Source organism: Panthera leo, chromosome B2 (genome assembly GCF_018350215.1).
Source record: "Panthera leo isolate Ple1 chromosome B2, P.leo_Ple1_pat1.1, whole genome shotgun sequence".
NCBI lineage: Eukaryota > Metazoa > Chordata > Mammalia > Carnivora > Felidae > Panthera > Panthera leo.
Window position 1 is genome coordinate 105,447,247 of NC_056683.1, and position 16,733 is coordinate 105,463,979.

The 16,733-nt window shown below is 39.3% G+C and overlaps 1 protein-coding gene and 1 non-coding gene across 6 annotated transcripts in view; both read right to left on the reverse strand.

Moving 5' to 3' along the window:
- The window catches only part of ROS1 (ROS proto-oncogene 1, receptor tyrosine kinase), a 113,890-nt gene extending 105,852 nt beyond the window's left edge, over positions 1-8,038 (reverse strand). For 4 of the 5 annotated variants that reach the window (XM_042939682.1, XM_042939679.1, XM_042939680.1 and 1 more), the window contains exons 1-2: positions 7,632-8,038; positions 999-1,043 (exon numbers count right to left, since the gene is read on the reverse strand). In XM_042939682.1, coding sequence (XP_042795616.1) covers positions 999-1,043; positions 7,632-7,754 — 168 coding nt within the window. In that variant the 5' untranslated portion in view covers positions 7,755-8,038. Of the gene's footprint in view, positions 1-998; positions 1,044-7,555; positions 7,598-7,631 lie in introns of all 5 variants that reach the window. The other variant, XM_042939683.1, reaches the window with a different exon arrangement.
- Positions 8,039-10,391: 2,353 nt separating this feature from the next.
- Positions 10,392-10,498, reverse strand: LOC122220906. The gene has a single exon (XR_006203052.1). It is a non-coding gene; the product is annotated as a U6 spliceosomal RNA (small nuclear RNA).
- Positions 10,499-16,733: the final 6,235 nt, after the last annotated feature.

Sequence of the window (16,733 nt, forward strand, 5' to 3'; positions counted from 1 at the left end):
GATCAAGACTTTTGGAATTCTAAGCAGAGCCCTCATATCTACAGGCAGAGCAGGGCTTGGTGTGATTCACTACAGGGCTGCGGGATTGCTGAGTACAGGTGGGGTGGGGTGGGCAGGCCTAGAAGCCAGAGAGCACCCAACCTTCAGGGAACACACTGTCCACCGGGTGGCTGGCAGCAGGTAAAGTCCTGGACAACATGGCATTGAGCATACTGTGCGTCCGTGCCATGTCCTCACGCACAAGCCAAGCCCAAGGGTGCCTGGGTGGCTCAATTGGTTAAGCATCTGGCTCTTGGTTTTGGCTCAGGTCATGATCTTAAAGTTCATGAGTCTGAGCTCCACATCGGGGCTGTCAGTGCAGAGTCTGCTTAGAATTCTCTCTCCTCCTCTCTCTGCCCCCACCCCACTTGTGTGCTCGCTCTCTCTCTCTCTCTCTCTCTCTCTCTCAAAAGAAAGAAATAAACTTAAATAGTTAAAAAAAAAACAAGCAAAACTCAAAACTGGGAACTCAACCAGAAGGCAGCATATCAAAACCTAAATAGATCAACAGCTTGGGAAGTCTGTTCATGTTTATATTTTGAGTCACTAAACACTTGTTGAATAAATGGATACAGGTGCGGGCAAGTAATAAAACCATAAGTGTACTTGTTAGAGGAAACACTGGAGACCATCTAATCCAACCCTCTCAGACAGCATATAATAAAACTAAGTCTCAGAAATATTAAGTATTTATCCAAAGCCACACAGTAAGGTAGAACCAAAATCACAGAGTTGGATTTGTCCTGTGTTCTTTCCTCTTCAAAACACTGTGCCTGAGTTCATTTTTGAATATTCTATAATTCTGACGTCTCACTATTTTCAGTTGAGTTTCCTCCATCCAGGACCAATAAATGAGACTTTACTTAGGGAACATTTTCATTATAATAAAATCTGACCATTGCCCCATTTTTATCAATACAAACACTGTGAACTTCCAGACAATGGAAGCGATTACTCACCGGTTCACTCAGATTATATGGCATGCCAATGTCAAGCTGCCTGCCCTGAAGTGAAGAAGGAGATAATAAATACCAGCTATCAATATTGTGTTCAGTACAACTACCACACCTTTTTATAAAAAGCTTCCTGGAATAGCGTTGCCTCCTCCATGCTTTCTGACTAAAAAGTACGATGTTTTAAAGTCATTAAATCAGTCCCGAAATCAGGTAAAATGCCAGTGCACATTGTAAGATGGAATGTCTAAGAACTCTGCAGAAATGATAAAGGTGGGAGTGGGGATATGACTGTAAGGAGTGGTTGAGGACATTGGATAGATTCTCACACGGTATTAAATAAACCTGCGTCTTTAGTCAATTCATCCATTTAAAGGATTCATAGGTTAAAGATGAATTATGTTCAGATTTTTTAATTTTTTTTTTAACGTTTATTTATTTTTGGGACAGAGAGAGACAGAGCATGAACGGGGGAGGGGCAGAGAGAGAGGGAGACACAGAATCGGAAGCAGGCCCCAGGGTCCGAGCCATCAGCCCAGAGCCTGACGCGGGGCTCGAACTCACGGACCGCGAGATCGTGACCTGAGCTGAAGTCGGACGCCTAACTGACTGAGCCACCCAGGCGCCCCAAGTTCAGATTTTTTAAAAGTCACCTTACTTACTAAGAAGAGAGAAGAAATACAAATTCAGAATTTTACATATAGGAAAACATCAGATTACTCTTTTTTTCTCGTATTTTCACAAATTTTAAGATCTTTTTGTGCTGGGGTAAAATAAAAGAAATAGGAACTAAGAGGGAAAAATCCATAAATTGTTCATCCTTTCCCTGATCATCATGTGAGTGGAGCCCTTGGCAAATAGAAAAGGCTTACAAAAGATGGCAATATTAGGCCTATGATAATCATATATGTGCCCGAACAGTGTTCTATGGATATGATCTAATTTAGATCACTGCCTCACTGACTGATTTAGAATTATGAGCAGAGGATAACTAAGTGAATACTCCTAGTACCTCTATATTGCTCAGAACCTCCCCTGAAAAGTTGCTGAATTTGAACCATTGAATTGGAAAAGACAATTAATCCAGCAAAGAGCATGCCATCTATCCTTAGCTGTCCCAGCACTGCAAGCAAGATATGTTCCAGGAGATGGTAGAAAATCCCAAGGGGCCCTGTATGTGGTTTAAGCATCTCTTGTGGCTTTCTGAATAGCCCACTATTTTCAGAGGAAAGAGACGATCTGTTTATCACTAAGTTCACTGAGCACTCTCTCCCCTTCTATGTAAGCACCATTCATTTTGTTCTTCACTCTGTCCTTAGTACCTGTAACAGTCCAGAATGATAAGAGGTGTTCAATAAATACATATGGAAGGAATAAACACATAAATTCAAGATGGTCTATTCCACAGGAATGCTCCAGAAGTCCTATCTCTGGGAAGTCTTATACAGTGGCCTACCACTGTGGGGATTTACTTGAGAAGTAATCAGACACAGGAGCCAAAGAACCAGTGTTGCCTTTTCCACTCTCATTTGATGTGTCAGTGAAGATTCCTCTAACCTCCATTCCTTAACCACTTATGCTTAACATGTTTTGTTTTTACATAATAAGTACTTAGAGAGTAAGAACTGTATCTTTTAGATTAATTTTACAACCAGGTGCACAATAGTACTTTGTTTCCACAATTTTGTTCAAAATGAAGCTTTTCATTCTCCTTTATATGATTGAACCACAATCATATAAAATCAAATGTAAGCGTCATTTTGCAATCGAATTTTCATATCTCTTCAAAAATCTGTTAGCTCAGGGGTGCCTGGGTGGCTCAGTCGGTTAGGCGTCCGACTTCAGCTCAGGTCACAATCTCGCGGTCCGTGAGTTCGAGCCCCGCGTCAGGCTCTGGGCTGATGGCTCGGAGCCTGGAGACTGCTTCCGATTCTGTGTCCCCCTCTCTCTCTGCCCCTCCCTCTGTCATGCTCTGTCTCTCTCTGTCTCAAAAATAAATAAAACGTTAAAAAAAATTTTTTAAAAATCTGTTAGCTCATAAAAACAACAGGGTGGATGCTGGGTAGATTCTCCATTCCATTTTATTTTATCTTTTTTTCATTTTTAAAGGTTTTATTTTTAAGCAATCTCTACACCCAACATGGGGCTTGAATTCACACCCCCAAGATCAAGAGTCCTGAGCCAGCCAGGCACCCCTCTCCGTTCCATTTTAAACAATAAGTTAACAGATGTTTCTTGGTGACCATAAAGCCATATTGTAACAGTACTGAGTCAAGACTAAATTTAACAGGCTGAATGGAAAGCCCATCAAGTGGTCTTGGGCAAGGTAGCCTCATGAGTCAGGTCTATAGGGTTCTGATGAAACAGAGTTTGTCAACACACTTCTCTAATCTCATGGTATTCTCCACCCCACTCTTCGTCATCATTATAGCCACCATGCAGTGAGTGGCTCCTATGTTCCAGGCACTCTACAAGGTGTTTTACACTAAATCTCATTCAACATCTCAACAGCCCTACTAAGTAGGCATTATTTTTAACTCCATTGTACAACTGAGACACAGGGAGGTTTAGCAAATTGCCCAAGAGTTAAAATTTAGAGATCTGAAAGTTGTCTCCAGAGCCTGTGCTCTTAACCAAAGCACAACACCTTCTATAATCTTCACCAAATTCATGTTCCTTACTTTACAGTTAGGATCCTTACCAGTTTACCTTAGCTCCATCTATTCCAGTGATCTGCTTAAAACACGCAATCCCAGTCCTGGATCTCAAATCTTCTTAACCCATACCTACTTCTGGGCACAACCTTGTCTACTCTGCCCACCTCAGCCAGAACTAATATCATTTCCATACTTTCAACCCTGGTAAATGCAGAATAGTCTGCCTTTTAGTCCCATATGCGACACTTGCTCGTGATGTGATATTTTCAAAGTCACCTGTGCTGTCTAAACTTAGTACTCTCATCAGACACATAAATGAGATAACATTTAGTTCACAAAACTCTGCGAGGACTCAAATAATAATGTATTAGTTATAATAGTACAGTACCAGGAACGTGGAAATATAGTGGTAATGTTATGTGCAAACATGCTGTAAACAGCTTTTTGCAGATGTATCTTTGGTTAGTTAAGTAATAATCTCAGATAAATTTCTTGATGTGCAATTGTACATGAGAGTGCTGGTTTATCCCAACTTTGCCAACTATAAATGTTTTTCATCTTTGTCAACATAATGCATATTTTTGAATCAGGCTTCCTAAGGCATTCCCACTTCAAGATTGTAGAAATATTCTTCCATAATTTATGTTAAAATTTCTATGGGGTAAAGTTTTGTTTTCTTTTTGTTATTTGTGTATATTTAAATCACACTACTTTTTTAAAGCACACTATTTTTTAATACCTCCTGGAATCTATTTTGAATCTATTTTGAATCAGTATTGTAGTTAGGTTTTTAAAATTTTGTTTAAACTTTTTTTAAAGACTTTATCTTAGAGCAGCTTTAGATTTAGAGCATAATTGAGATTGAGGTATGGAGATTTCCCAAATACCTTCTGCTCCCACACATGCATAGTCTCCCCCTGTTATCAATATCACTCATCAGAAGAGTACAATTTTTACTAAGGATAAATCTACATGGACACAATATAATCACTCCAAGTCCGTAGCGTGCCTTAGAGCTCACTCATGGAGTCGTATATTCTGTGGGACAAATACATAGTGACGCATATCTATTGCTGTATCGCACAGAGTATTTTCACTATTCTAACAATCCTCAGTGCTCTATTCATCACCCCCCACCACCACCACCACATACAAACCCATTCCTCACAACCACAGGTCTTTTTGTTGCTTCCATAGTTTTGCCTTTTCTAAAATGTCATGTAGTTGGAATCATACGGTATGTAGTCTTTTCAGATTGGCCTTCTTTCACTTAGTATATACTTTGAAGTTTCCTCCATGTCTTTTCATGGCTTGATAGCTCATTTCTTTTTAGCTCTGAATATTTCCTTGTCTGGATGTGCCACAATTTACTTATCCATTCACCTACTGAAGGAAGGTATTTTTTGTTCTAAATAAATAGCTCTACTTTGGTCTGAATTGCCATCTTTATCATATTCCCCACACCTTTAAGTGCCTGGTGTAATTTCTAGACTGTCTTCTGTTTTACTGGTCTGCCCATTTGCACACCAATACAAATGGTGCTAATTTCTGGATATTTTATAGAATGTTTGGATTGTTCTATTATCTTGTTATAAAGTTATATATCAATATACGAGAAAGGTACTGATGTTTGTGTTTTTTTAAACAGGATAACCTTCTGAACTCTATTGTTTCTAACAGTCTTTTATTGAGTTGAATTGATGCTTCTAACAGCATTTCTCAACAGCAGTTCCTCAGTTGTTGGGACTTGTTACTCAAAAAAAAAAAAAACAAAAAAAACACGTTTTGTTGCCAAAGAAGAACAGAAAACTATGATTAAACAAATCCATTAATATATTGTTGTGGCCTGTGAATCTACAAAAAGCTGGCAAAAAGCATTTCCATAAGTTATTTGACCATGAGTCTTTTTTGTCTCTCTTTCATAAAGGATCCCACAATACTAGGGTTCTGAAGACCACTAATTATTTTTTGTTCTCTGCAGCACAGGCACATATAACTCAAAAATGTCAAGTCAGTTAACACACTCAACTAACACATACAGATCCCCCAACTGATGTAAAATACTCCTGTTCATGCGTAGAACTATGATTTGTGCATTAATGGACAGCAATTCTAACATTCCTTTGGACCAGACTTCGTGTTTCTTCTTAAAAGGCAAAGATGCCTCACTATCAAGAACCACCCAGTGACATCAAAGATTTTACCTTCACAGGCAATGTCCAGGCTAAAAACATCGAGCACAAAAAAATTCACACAGTATAATAAACTCCAGCACTTTCCATATCCTTTCCCCTGATCCATGGCTATGCTCACTGTTTATTCACCTAGCTTTTGTCACTCCAGGTCCTGTGTGGGAGGCCCAGATGGAGAACATTTATTACAGTCACCAGTGAAATTGGCAGACCGTGTCTCTTGCAGCCGCCACCACATCAGCTGTGCCTTTGTCTGTAGGTGGTAAACGGAAGGCAGTGCAACAGGGAACAAACTGTCCACTCCTACTGCCTGAGACCAAAGGAGCCCACACAAAGGCAAGAGAAAACGAAACCTAACTGAAAAATAAAAGAAAAAAAAAAAGCAAATAAACGGGAGGCTACAATCATGGAAGCAACCAACATCAGTTTTGATAGTGTGGGGAAATTAACAAATTATGGTGGTACATTTATCGGATGGAAATATTCTAAATATATTCAAGATCTTGTTTCCATAAAAACTTCAGGATATAGGAAAAACTTACAATGTAATGTTAAATGGAAAAGGTGAGTGCCCAACTGTATGTAAAATTACATACATGTTAGAAGAAAGAATACTCTTTTCTTTATTCTCTATTTCTTCTCTATCTTATAAATATTTTACAATGAGTATATGTTCTTATTATAATCAGAGAAAATGTTTAATTTTTTTAGTAAAGAAAACATTTAATAGTCTTATTCTTCCATTTTTAAGTTTGGATGACAACTGTAAAAACCTAAAGCATACAATTCTACATTAATGACAATGAAGTCTTCAACAATGAATTGTATAAAATACCAAACTTCTTTAAAAAGTGCTACTATCCATAGCAAGCTTAGGTAGTGTGTTAAACTATATTTTAAATGAAGCCAGAAGAGTGTAACATGAATAAATCTGTTTTTTATCTGCCACGGATTTCTACCTCCAATACTTTAACATGACAATGAGTACTGTATTTGGTACTTTTATTATTCTAAAAAGTAGGACTATAAGCAGTATAACCTTTTAAGCTATCTTGCTATTTCCTTTGCTTTACATAAGAAGGGTGCATCTTTCCGTGGCTAGAATATAGTTTTCACGGTTGATTCAGTGGCTGTTTTAAGGACAACTGAGTCACAATAACTGAAAGATATGAAACAATGTATATAGGAAGGGCGACACCCGGAAATGAGAAGGAAAACATAAATTTTCTAACCAAAACACTCATAACTGAAAAAAATTACAAATGCACAGACAGAAGTAAAGCAATTTAAAAACGATTCTTGCTTTTCAAATAAAATTTTGTTCTATATGGCATCTGTATCTGCTTCCTTGGGCATCCACCTGCCAATACCTCCATCCATCCACAATATAAACAGTACTGCCTGCCGTCTGCAGCTAGTAGGCATTGCCCTGTGGCCAAACCTATTTCTGACTTCAAGACAAACAAATGGTTTTGTAATAAATGAGTTTAAATTGATACTTTTAAAGCATGCAAAATTTATTGCATTGAAGCCTCTGTAACCCAAGTCCTATGCCTCCTCACACACACAGAAATCTATGAACAGATAACTTAAAGAACTAAAATAGCTCCCCTACCTTCTGTAATTAAAAACAGCCCTAATTTATTTTGGAAAAAGAATCTTTCTGGCCTCGCTACCACTTCTTAGGAGAATATTTCTCATAAAGAAAAAATACCTCACTCATTTGCAGCAAGCTGAATTTTCCATGTTCCAGTTCCTGCAAAGACAAATATTAGACCAGCAAAACTTACCAGGTTAGTCACACATGACTTTAGGCAGCTGTTTAAAACTGCACACTGTACCACAGAAATCCATATGCAGCCAAGACTCACAAAATTGACAAGTTTCAGACCAAGCCAGGAAATGTTCTTCATCACTTCACCAATGGCGACTTTCAGGCGACTGTTCTCATTTTCTCCATTTCACTACATCAGTTCTTTAAGTTTCAGTTGAAAGGGTGGCTGGTGGAGTTTGGGGTGTTTTTTTTTGACATGTTAGAGTATCTTTGCCTTATAAAATAATATTTACGTCTTTTGCTTTAGACCTTTGAATCGTAGACAGCTTGTAACATTCCCAGAGCAGCTATTTCATAATTTCGTTTCCTTTTACTCTCATAAAGATCACCTGCTGTCTAAAGGTTAGAGCTTAGAAGTGCGCTTCGCAGGGGGAAGGAAACCACGTAGAAAACGCAAACTGCATTTCAGCAAGCGTGTGACACGTGCGCAGTCTGAAACCGGAACACTCGAGATCATCCACCCCTTCACTTCTCTGAGGTTGGTTCAGCTACACAGGAAACTGGGTTTGGACCGTCTACGCTTTAGCAAACGGTGACACTATTATAATGAAGAATTATCAGAAAAATAGACTCAAATGATGCTACGGGGGGGGGGGGGGGGGGACAGAACCCTCTGAAATACATATTTTGAAATTAAAAAGCAAATAAAGCTGAAATTAATAGACAAATACTCGGAGGGTGAGTAAAGACAAGGAAGTTTGTTAGCGCACTTTGAGAACTTCACTACATATTAACTAAAATACTGCCTTATCAGGGCTATTGAGACAGAGAGCTGAAACTAGCCACTCTCTAAGATACGTACAAGTGTAGCTCTCTTGAAAAGGAAATATTGTACAATTTCAATGAGTCGGACATCAAGATAAAGTTAAGAATTTCAAATCCACAAGGTACAGAAGTGAGTCATTCTGGAGAGCTACTTTTTAGATTGCTGGGGGTTAACTCGTTAAGGCCAGATAGTTTTGTGTTTGCTGTTTTTTCTTATGACTTAAGTATCCATGTCTTTTTTCTTAAATTTGTTTTATGTTTTATTTTGTATTTGAGACAGAGAGAGAGACAGAGCGCTAGCAGGGGAAGGTCAGAGAGACGGAGACAGAATCTGAAGCAGACTCTAGGCTGTGAGCTTTCAGCACAGAGCCCGACGTGGGGCCTGAACTCTTGAGCAGTGAGGTCATGACCTGAGCTGAAGAAAGACACTCAACCTACTGAGCCACTCAGGTACCCCAAACTTCCATGTCTTCTTCTTCTTCTTCCTCTTCTTCTCCTTCTTTGCCTTTGTCTTCATCTTCATCTTCTTCTTTTTCTTTTTAATTAAAAAAACAAAACTTTGAAAAAAACTTTAATAATAAAAAAAAAAAATGAGGTAATTGCTTTGGGCCCTAATCCAATATGATGGGTGTCTTTTTTTTTTTTTTAATTTACATCCAAGTTAGTTGGCATATAGCACTATACCATGTCTTCTTAAATAAATTATACTAACATAACAAGCTTTTCTTATTGGCCCCAGGTTCTCATTGTGAGCAATACATGCCTGGGGTTTTTTTTATTTATTTTATTTTTTTTTTTTAACGTTTATTTATTTTTGAGACAGAGAGAGACAGAGCATGAACGGGGGAGGGTCAGAGAGAGAGGAAGACACAGAATCCGAAGCTGGCTCCAGGCTCTGAGCTGTCAGCACAGAGCCCGACACGGGGCTCGAACTCACAGACCGCGAGATCATGACCTGAGCGGAAGTTGGACACCCAACCAACTGAGCCACCCAGGCACCCCGGGTTTTTTTTTTAAAGCTAAACATCTTTGAGCAAATGTTGACGAAACTGCTCTATAACATAAAGACAAACGGTACTGACTCCAGAATTGACCCCTAAAGCTTGTCTTGAAAAAACTTCTACCTGATCTTTGCCACCTGGTCTTTGTTCATTCTCTCCATTTTATTTTTATTTTTTTTAACATTTATTTATTTTTGAGACAGAGAGAGAGAGAGCATGAACAGGGGAGGGTCAGAGAAAGAGGGAGACACAGAATCTGAAACAGGCTCCAGGCTCTGAGCTGTCAGCACAGAGCCTGACGCGGGGCTCGAACCCACAGACCGCAAGATCATGACCTGAGCCGAAGTCGGACGCTTAACCGACCGAGCCACCCAGGGGCCCCCACTCTCTCCATTTTAAAGAAGGCAGATTAAAGAATATACAACCCTCTGATTTCTTGGTCAGAGGAAAATGGCCATCTTTCCACAAAATACACATTTAAGTCAGAGAATAAACTTCCTTGTCTAAGGGATTTCCTCATTCTAACGAAAGTCATCCTCTTCACTGTGGTACTTATGTCTTGTGCCACATTAGCACAAATAATATTTATAACATTTACTTCCTTAACAGAATGGACCGCTAAGTACTTCCTTGATGTAGCTTTATTGGGGGAAGGTGAAAAAGAAATAACCTTCAATTCTTTTTTTTTTTTTTTTTTTTGGATACTAACTAGGTATGTATGTATTACGAAATATAAAAATTCTGATTTTGCTACCTCTAGGTACACTGTACATATATAAGATCAATACAATACAATACAAATGACACAGTCCCTGAGGACACTTTTCACTTATTATTTGCATTTTAACACTAAATTTAATCTCAAAATTTTATAGATATAACATATCCTTTTTGTTGGTTTTACTCAAACTTAAAAAGTATGATTTGTTAAAAAAGACTGCAAACAAATAAAAAATGTGGAACGTTTCATGAATTTGTGTGTCATCCTTATGCAGGGGCCGTGCTAATCTTCTCTGTATTGTTCCAGTTTTAGTATATGTGCTGCCCAAGTGAGCACAAAATAGCCTTCAATTTCAAGTTTTTGTGCTTATTCTGTTTTTTTAGAATTTAACTGGCATTTAGTTACACTCATGAAAAATGGACTGTGTTCAAAGATATTTGTTATGGAATTACTCATATCAAGAGATTGGAAACAATCTAACAGTCCAATAATATAATACTGGATCTCAATCAATTCATATATCTTCTCCAGGTGATTTCTCCACATGGGCTTGTTTGGACTTCTTCCCAGCATGATGGTCTCCAAGCAATTGGAGAGCTTACATGGTGGCTCAGAGATTTTGTGGAAGTGCTCCAGTGCTAAGCTGCGTTGTCTTTTATGATTCAGCTTTAGAAATCATAGTTACCTTTGCTGCGTTTTATTGGTTGCCAGAGAGTCATAAAACTGCCCAGAATCGAGGAGAAGGAAATAGGTCCCACCTCTTGATGTGAAAATAGCAAGATTTGAGAAGAACATGTAGAATGGAAGAGATTGCTGCACTACCTTTGGAAAATACAATCGGCCACCAAATGGGCAATCATCATTTGCATCGTTCTAAAAGGCAGGCATTTTATTATTTTTTAAAGTAATCTCTACTCCCAACATGGGTTCAAACTCATGACCCCGAGATCAAGAGTCACATGCTCTACCCACTAAGCCAACAAGACACCCCTGAAAGGCAGAAATTTTAGTTACCACAGTTTAGTTAAATAATACCAGTCCTCACACAATACAATCCAAACTTTAGTTAGGACAATATATTAACTGTGAGGAATTTCATTAAGTACAAACTTCTCTGCTATTTCTTTATTAGAATGAGTTTTACAATTCATTAGCAGCAGCATTGATTTGATATGATCAAATATACCTGAGTTCTAAAATTATATTCATTGAAAATATAGAGTGTACATTCTGAAACTCAGTTGTACTCCATCAGTATCATATAACTCCAGAGAAATGAAATTTTACAGTCATCAAAAGGAGTTCCAAACAATGACCTGTTAGACTACCAGACTGAAGAGGGGCCACACCAATATTCAAGGTCTTAAGAATTTGCCCTTGAATTCTTATTCATGACCTACCTCTGCCATCATCCCTTACTCCTTATCAGGCCCGCTAGTACCTGGTCATTGTCTACCATGGCACATAAGCTGAAACATGAAAATGGCCCAAAGATATATACTGGTTATCACCAGGGCAATAATTATTTCTCTGGGGGGAAATTTGGTGGCATGGTGGGGGGGGGGGGGGGGGGGAGGACAGTCAGGGTCCCTCTTGTAAGTTCCTTGCACCCAGTGCATCTCATCTTTATGCCTCAGGGAAGGGATGATGCCACAGAATGAAAGAAGGAAAATGTTAAACAATATTAAACTCAAAGCTTTTGAGTTTCAAGAACCAAGGTCCCAGCCTAGAGGAATGGAAACTTTTTTAAAAAAGACACAGTTCAGTTTCTAGTCTGCAATTTCATTTTACTACATTATTATGAAATTAAAATTTTATTTTAGCCTGGGACCTCGGTGGTTGAAATGCAAAAGTGAGCTATTTGACATTCTTGTTCTCTGCGTTCCTCCCCTGAGGCTTGAAAATGGAAATGGGATCAATCAGTGCCTGCCTTTTGCTTCCTATAATGAAAGATAAAATCACAATGCAAAGGCTTAATTTGGGGTCTGGGTTGTTTTTGTTGTTTGGGGGGGGGGGTTGTTTGTTTTGTTTTGTTTTTTGTCTCTTTTCAAACTTTTATTCACCTCTAGGTGCTCAGGGGATTTCATTACCATTGCTGTTATTGCTACTATTGTGGTTCAGAGCCTATACTCTGCTGCTGCCATTCTGGAGCTTTTTCAGAAGCCATAAATTCAAAAAGGCTGTTTTTTTAAGTGGTCACTCCTTCTTTGTATGAGTTATTGAACAGTCATTAAAAATCAGCCCAGAATTCTGCAGGTACAGTTAACCCCGGGACAGCATGAGAGTTAGGGGCACCGGGAGCCCTCCACAGTCAAAAAATCTGCATGTAACTTTTACCTCCCCAAAACGTAGTTCCTAATAGCCTACTGCCGACCAGAAACCTCACTGAGAACATAAATAGTTGATTAGCATGTATTTTGTATGTTATAGCTATCATACACTGTATTTTTACTACAAATTAAGAAAAGAAACTAGAGAAAAGAAAATCTGAAAAATCAGCGTAATAAAGAGTTTTTAATGGTTGAAGGAAACCCGTGCCATAATGTTAGGTAGAAAGAAGTACATAAATCTCTATTATGTATTCTAAGACTGTCTCAATTATGAAAAACAAAAAGAAAAAAATGGGTAGAGATATACCAAAACATGTTTCTCTAGGTGGTGGTGGTGGTGGGGTGTGTGTGTGTGTGTGTGTGTGTGTGCGTGTGTGTGTGTGTTTTAAGAAAACCTTCTGTTTCTTGATATTTTCTCCATTCCCTGTATTGTCTATGAGCCACACACTACAATAAGCGTGTCATACATCCATTGCAGTCTTCAGACACATTGCACAGCACCCTCCCTCATCTGCTCCCCTGACTCCCTGTGTCCAAGGCCCCCACCCCCTCTCAGGTGAACTTCCAAACAGCTGACTCACTTGTGTCGCCAGGTTGGGCTCTCAATCTTATCATCGGCTAGAATTTAAGGCACCCTCCTCATTCCATAGATGAGGGCTGCACAGAATCAATTTTGGCTGGATTTCTCCCTTTAAACTTGTGATTCACTTGCCATTTATTGAGCTTCTGCCCAGAGTCGGGGGTTCCATAAACTTCAGATAGACATCTGCAGGTTAGTATCTTCACAAATAATGTGCTCCTTGACCCTGGTTCCTGCCACGCACTAGCTGCTGGCTGGACATCCTCCATCACCTCCACTAGCCTCCACGGCTCACTTTTGTGTTCAGAGTGCTGACACCCCTAAGGTTTGTCCTGACCCTGCTGTCTATAGACGAAGGACATCCCCCCACCACTCCTTCCAGGCACCCAGTGCCTTCTTAACCCTTGTTCGCAAGAAAAGTATTGCTTTTTATTTAATTCCCTCAAATACTTGCATTTTTGAGCCTTTTAATCTGATCATAGGCTAAAAGACATTAGGTCTTCATGGAAGATATTTTCAGTGGTTCAGACCGGATATTGGATGACAGTTTAAACATTTTACCCAAATCCAGCCCTGGAGTGAAATGCTTTGGTAATAAAGAGGTTTTCAAATGCAAAGTCAGGCTCCTAAAATTTTCCTCTGCTCCCAGCCTCCAGAGGTAGAGAAGCCAGAGTCTATGGAGGGTTTTCACAGTTCCCCACCCTCAAGAGTGCTGCAACCTTTGTTCTCAATGAAGTTTCTCCATCCCCTGAGGTGCTGAGGCCCAGGGATCCCTTATCACACAGCATCACCAATGACCCTGCACATGGTCCCCCACACCCCCCACTGCCACCATCCTCTTGGGCTAGAATTGCTGCCGTTTCAAACCCTTACCCCAGGCAGGAAATACAGGACTGAGAAAAGAAAACAACTGCCCAAGGACAGATGGTGGGCGGAGGTCAGGAAAGCACCCACGCAGATCAGATCGCAGATCGCAGATCGCCAAGGCAGGGAACTGACAGGAGGTGGAGGTAAGGGAGGGAGGCGGAGACTTTGACCCATGAGAGCCAAGCCCCAGGACTTGCTTCTTCTAATGCAGTCACACATTTTAAGAAACGTCTGATCATAGTTGTAATTATTAAGTGACATGAGAAAAACTCCAACAGTGGCCTTATTCCAGATACTGAGAAAACAATAAAGGGGGAGGAAAAAAAGAAACCCGACTACTAATTAAATCACTTATATTACTGATCATTTATGATTAAGTAGTCCGAGCACAAAACCAAGTAGTTTTGGATACAAACTTCAGACTTAAAAATGTCCTCCTTGGGGCGCCTGGGTGGCTCAGTCGTTTAAGCGTCCAACTTTGGCTCCAGTCATGATCTCGCAGTTTGTGGGTTCGAGCCCTGTGTCGGGCTCTGTGCTGACAGCTCAGAGCCTGGAGCCTGCTTCAAGATTCTGTCTCTCTCTCTCTCTCTCTCTGAAAAATAAAATAAAACATTAAAAAAATTGTTTTTAAATGTCCTCCCAAGAGTACATCAAAGTTCACCTAGGAAACAGAAGAATGGGAATCTTTAAGATTTCCTGGCTTCAAAAATTGTTGCAGTGGAGGGGCGCCTGGGTGGCGCAGTCGGTTGAGCGTCCGACTTCAGCCAGGTCACGATCTCGCGGTCTGTGAGTTCGAGCCCCGCGTTGGGCTCTGGGCTGATGGCTCGGAGCCTGGAGCCTGTTTCCGATTCTGTGTCTCCCTCTCTCTCTGCCCCTCCCCCGTTCATGCTCTGTCTCTCTCTGTCCCAAAAATAAAATAAAAAACGTTGAAAAAAAAAAATTGTTGCAGTGGTAAAGAGAGGCTCTTGGTACAGCAGGAAATGGAGAGTTTATGGTAGACATGGATTAGGTTCCAGTGCACTTTGTTTCTCTTTCCCCACCACAGGTCTCTAGAGCCAAAGCCCACACCTCTTCTATCTCCTGGAACTAGTACAGTAGTTAGAACATGGACTCCCATGTATCCCTACATCCAAACCTGGCTCCACCTGTGAGCTCAGTGACCTTGGCAGTTACTTCATTTCTGTCTTCATCTGGAAAGGCAGACAACAGATTCAATCTCAAAGTTTTAGTACCTGCCACGTGGTAAGTTCTTAATAAATTTCTTCCTGTTTAAGAATTTTGTCACCTGAGATACTCTGGTTGGTCCAGTTGAAATGGTCATAATGATTTGTTAAATGAATACTCGACAGTTACTGGGTACTTACTATTTGCCAAAGAATCTGCAAGGCACTATGAAGACAACAGTAAACCAAACAGATCAAAATCCTTGCCATTATTTGGATAGGGGCCAGAGAAGGACAAAACAGATGTACACAGGTAAAACGTGTGCACAGTTGTTATATGGTAATAAATTCTAAAGAGAAAAAGGACAGGTTTGCAGGAATAGAGGGCTAAGTTTGCAGGTTGCTAGTTTAGATATTATAGCATTATGTGAACTCTACATAAGTTTGTTTATTATTAAGTGAGATATAAATTTGTTATTTTAATTGGAATGGTGAACTAGCCTTTGCTGATATAAAATGGGTTATCTGCTCACAAATTATGAACGTTTGCACATTGTTTTCTTTAGCTATTTATATAACTCAAAAGGTTTCTCAATCTCCTCAACTACTTTCAAAGAGAGTACTTTGACCACTTACAAGTCAAGATTACAGCTGAGAGCCAAGTGCTTTCTTTCAGAAGCTCTCACGGCTGCTAGGATGATATAGGCAGTTTAAACTCAGGGAGGATGAAGAAACAGGAAACCATGACTTCAGATTTAGTTCTTCATTAAATCACCTGATCTGCATTTGCAAATATTGCACAAGTCTGTCAGACAAAGTTTACAATTGTATCCTTCACTACAAAGAAAGAAAGTTTACAATGCAAAATGATTGCAAACCCCTTCTAAAAGGGGGGTTTATAATAATACAACTTACATTTAAAATAATTAATATTTATTGGGGCGCTTGGGTGGCTCAGTCGGTTAAGCATTTGACTTCAGCTCAGGTCATGATCTCACAGTTTGTGAGTTTGAACCCTGCATCGTGCTCTGCACTCAGTGTGGAGCCTGCTTGGGATTCTCTCTCTCTCTCTCTCTCTCTCTCTCTCTCCCTGGCTCTCTGCTCCTCCCCCCACCTGCACTCTTTTTCTCTCTCTCTCAAAATAAATAAATAGACTTTAAAAAAATAAATAAACAAAATAATTCATATTTATATAAATTGCTGTTATCTGTAAATCATTATGTTTAAATTCTTAATTCTTATATTTAAATTGTTGAATTTTGAGTTGAATTGTTGAATTGTTTAATTATTACTAAAATATAATTTATGATATATTATTTTAACTCAATAATATATAATATATTCAAATATTATTAAATATATTAAATAGTACAATTTAGAATTACTAAAAATATATTTCACAACATAATTTAGACCACCACGTTCCCAAGATCTCCATGCCCTGTGTTTTTTAATCTTCTCCCTGGGAGAACCCTGATAGCAAAGCAGAATCAATGAGTTAGGTGGGGGATAATGGCCATCACTGGACTTAAGCTTTGAGTTTTGAGCTTCTTATGAGCTCAAATTTTCTTTGTATCTCCAATTTTGGTTTTAAAATTCATGTCAAATTAGCATTTTACTCCATAACATGT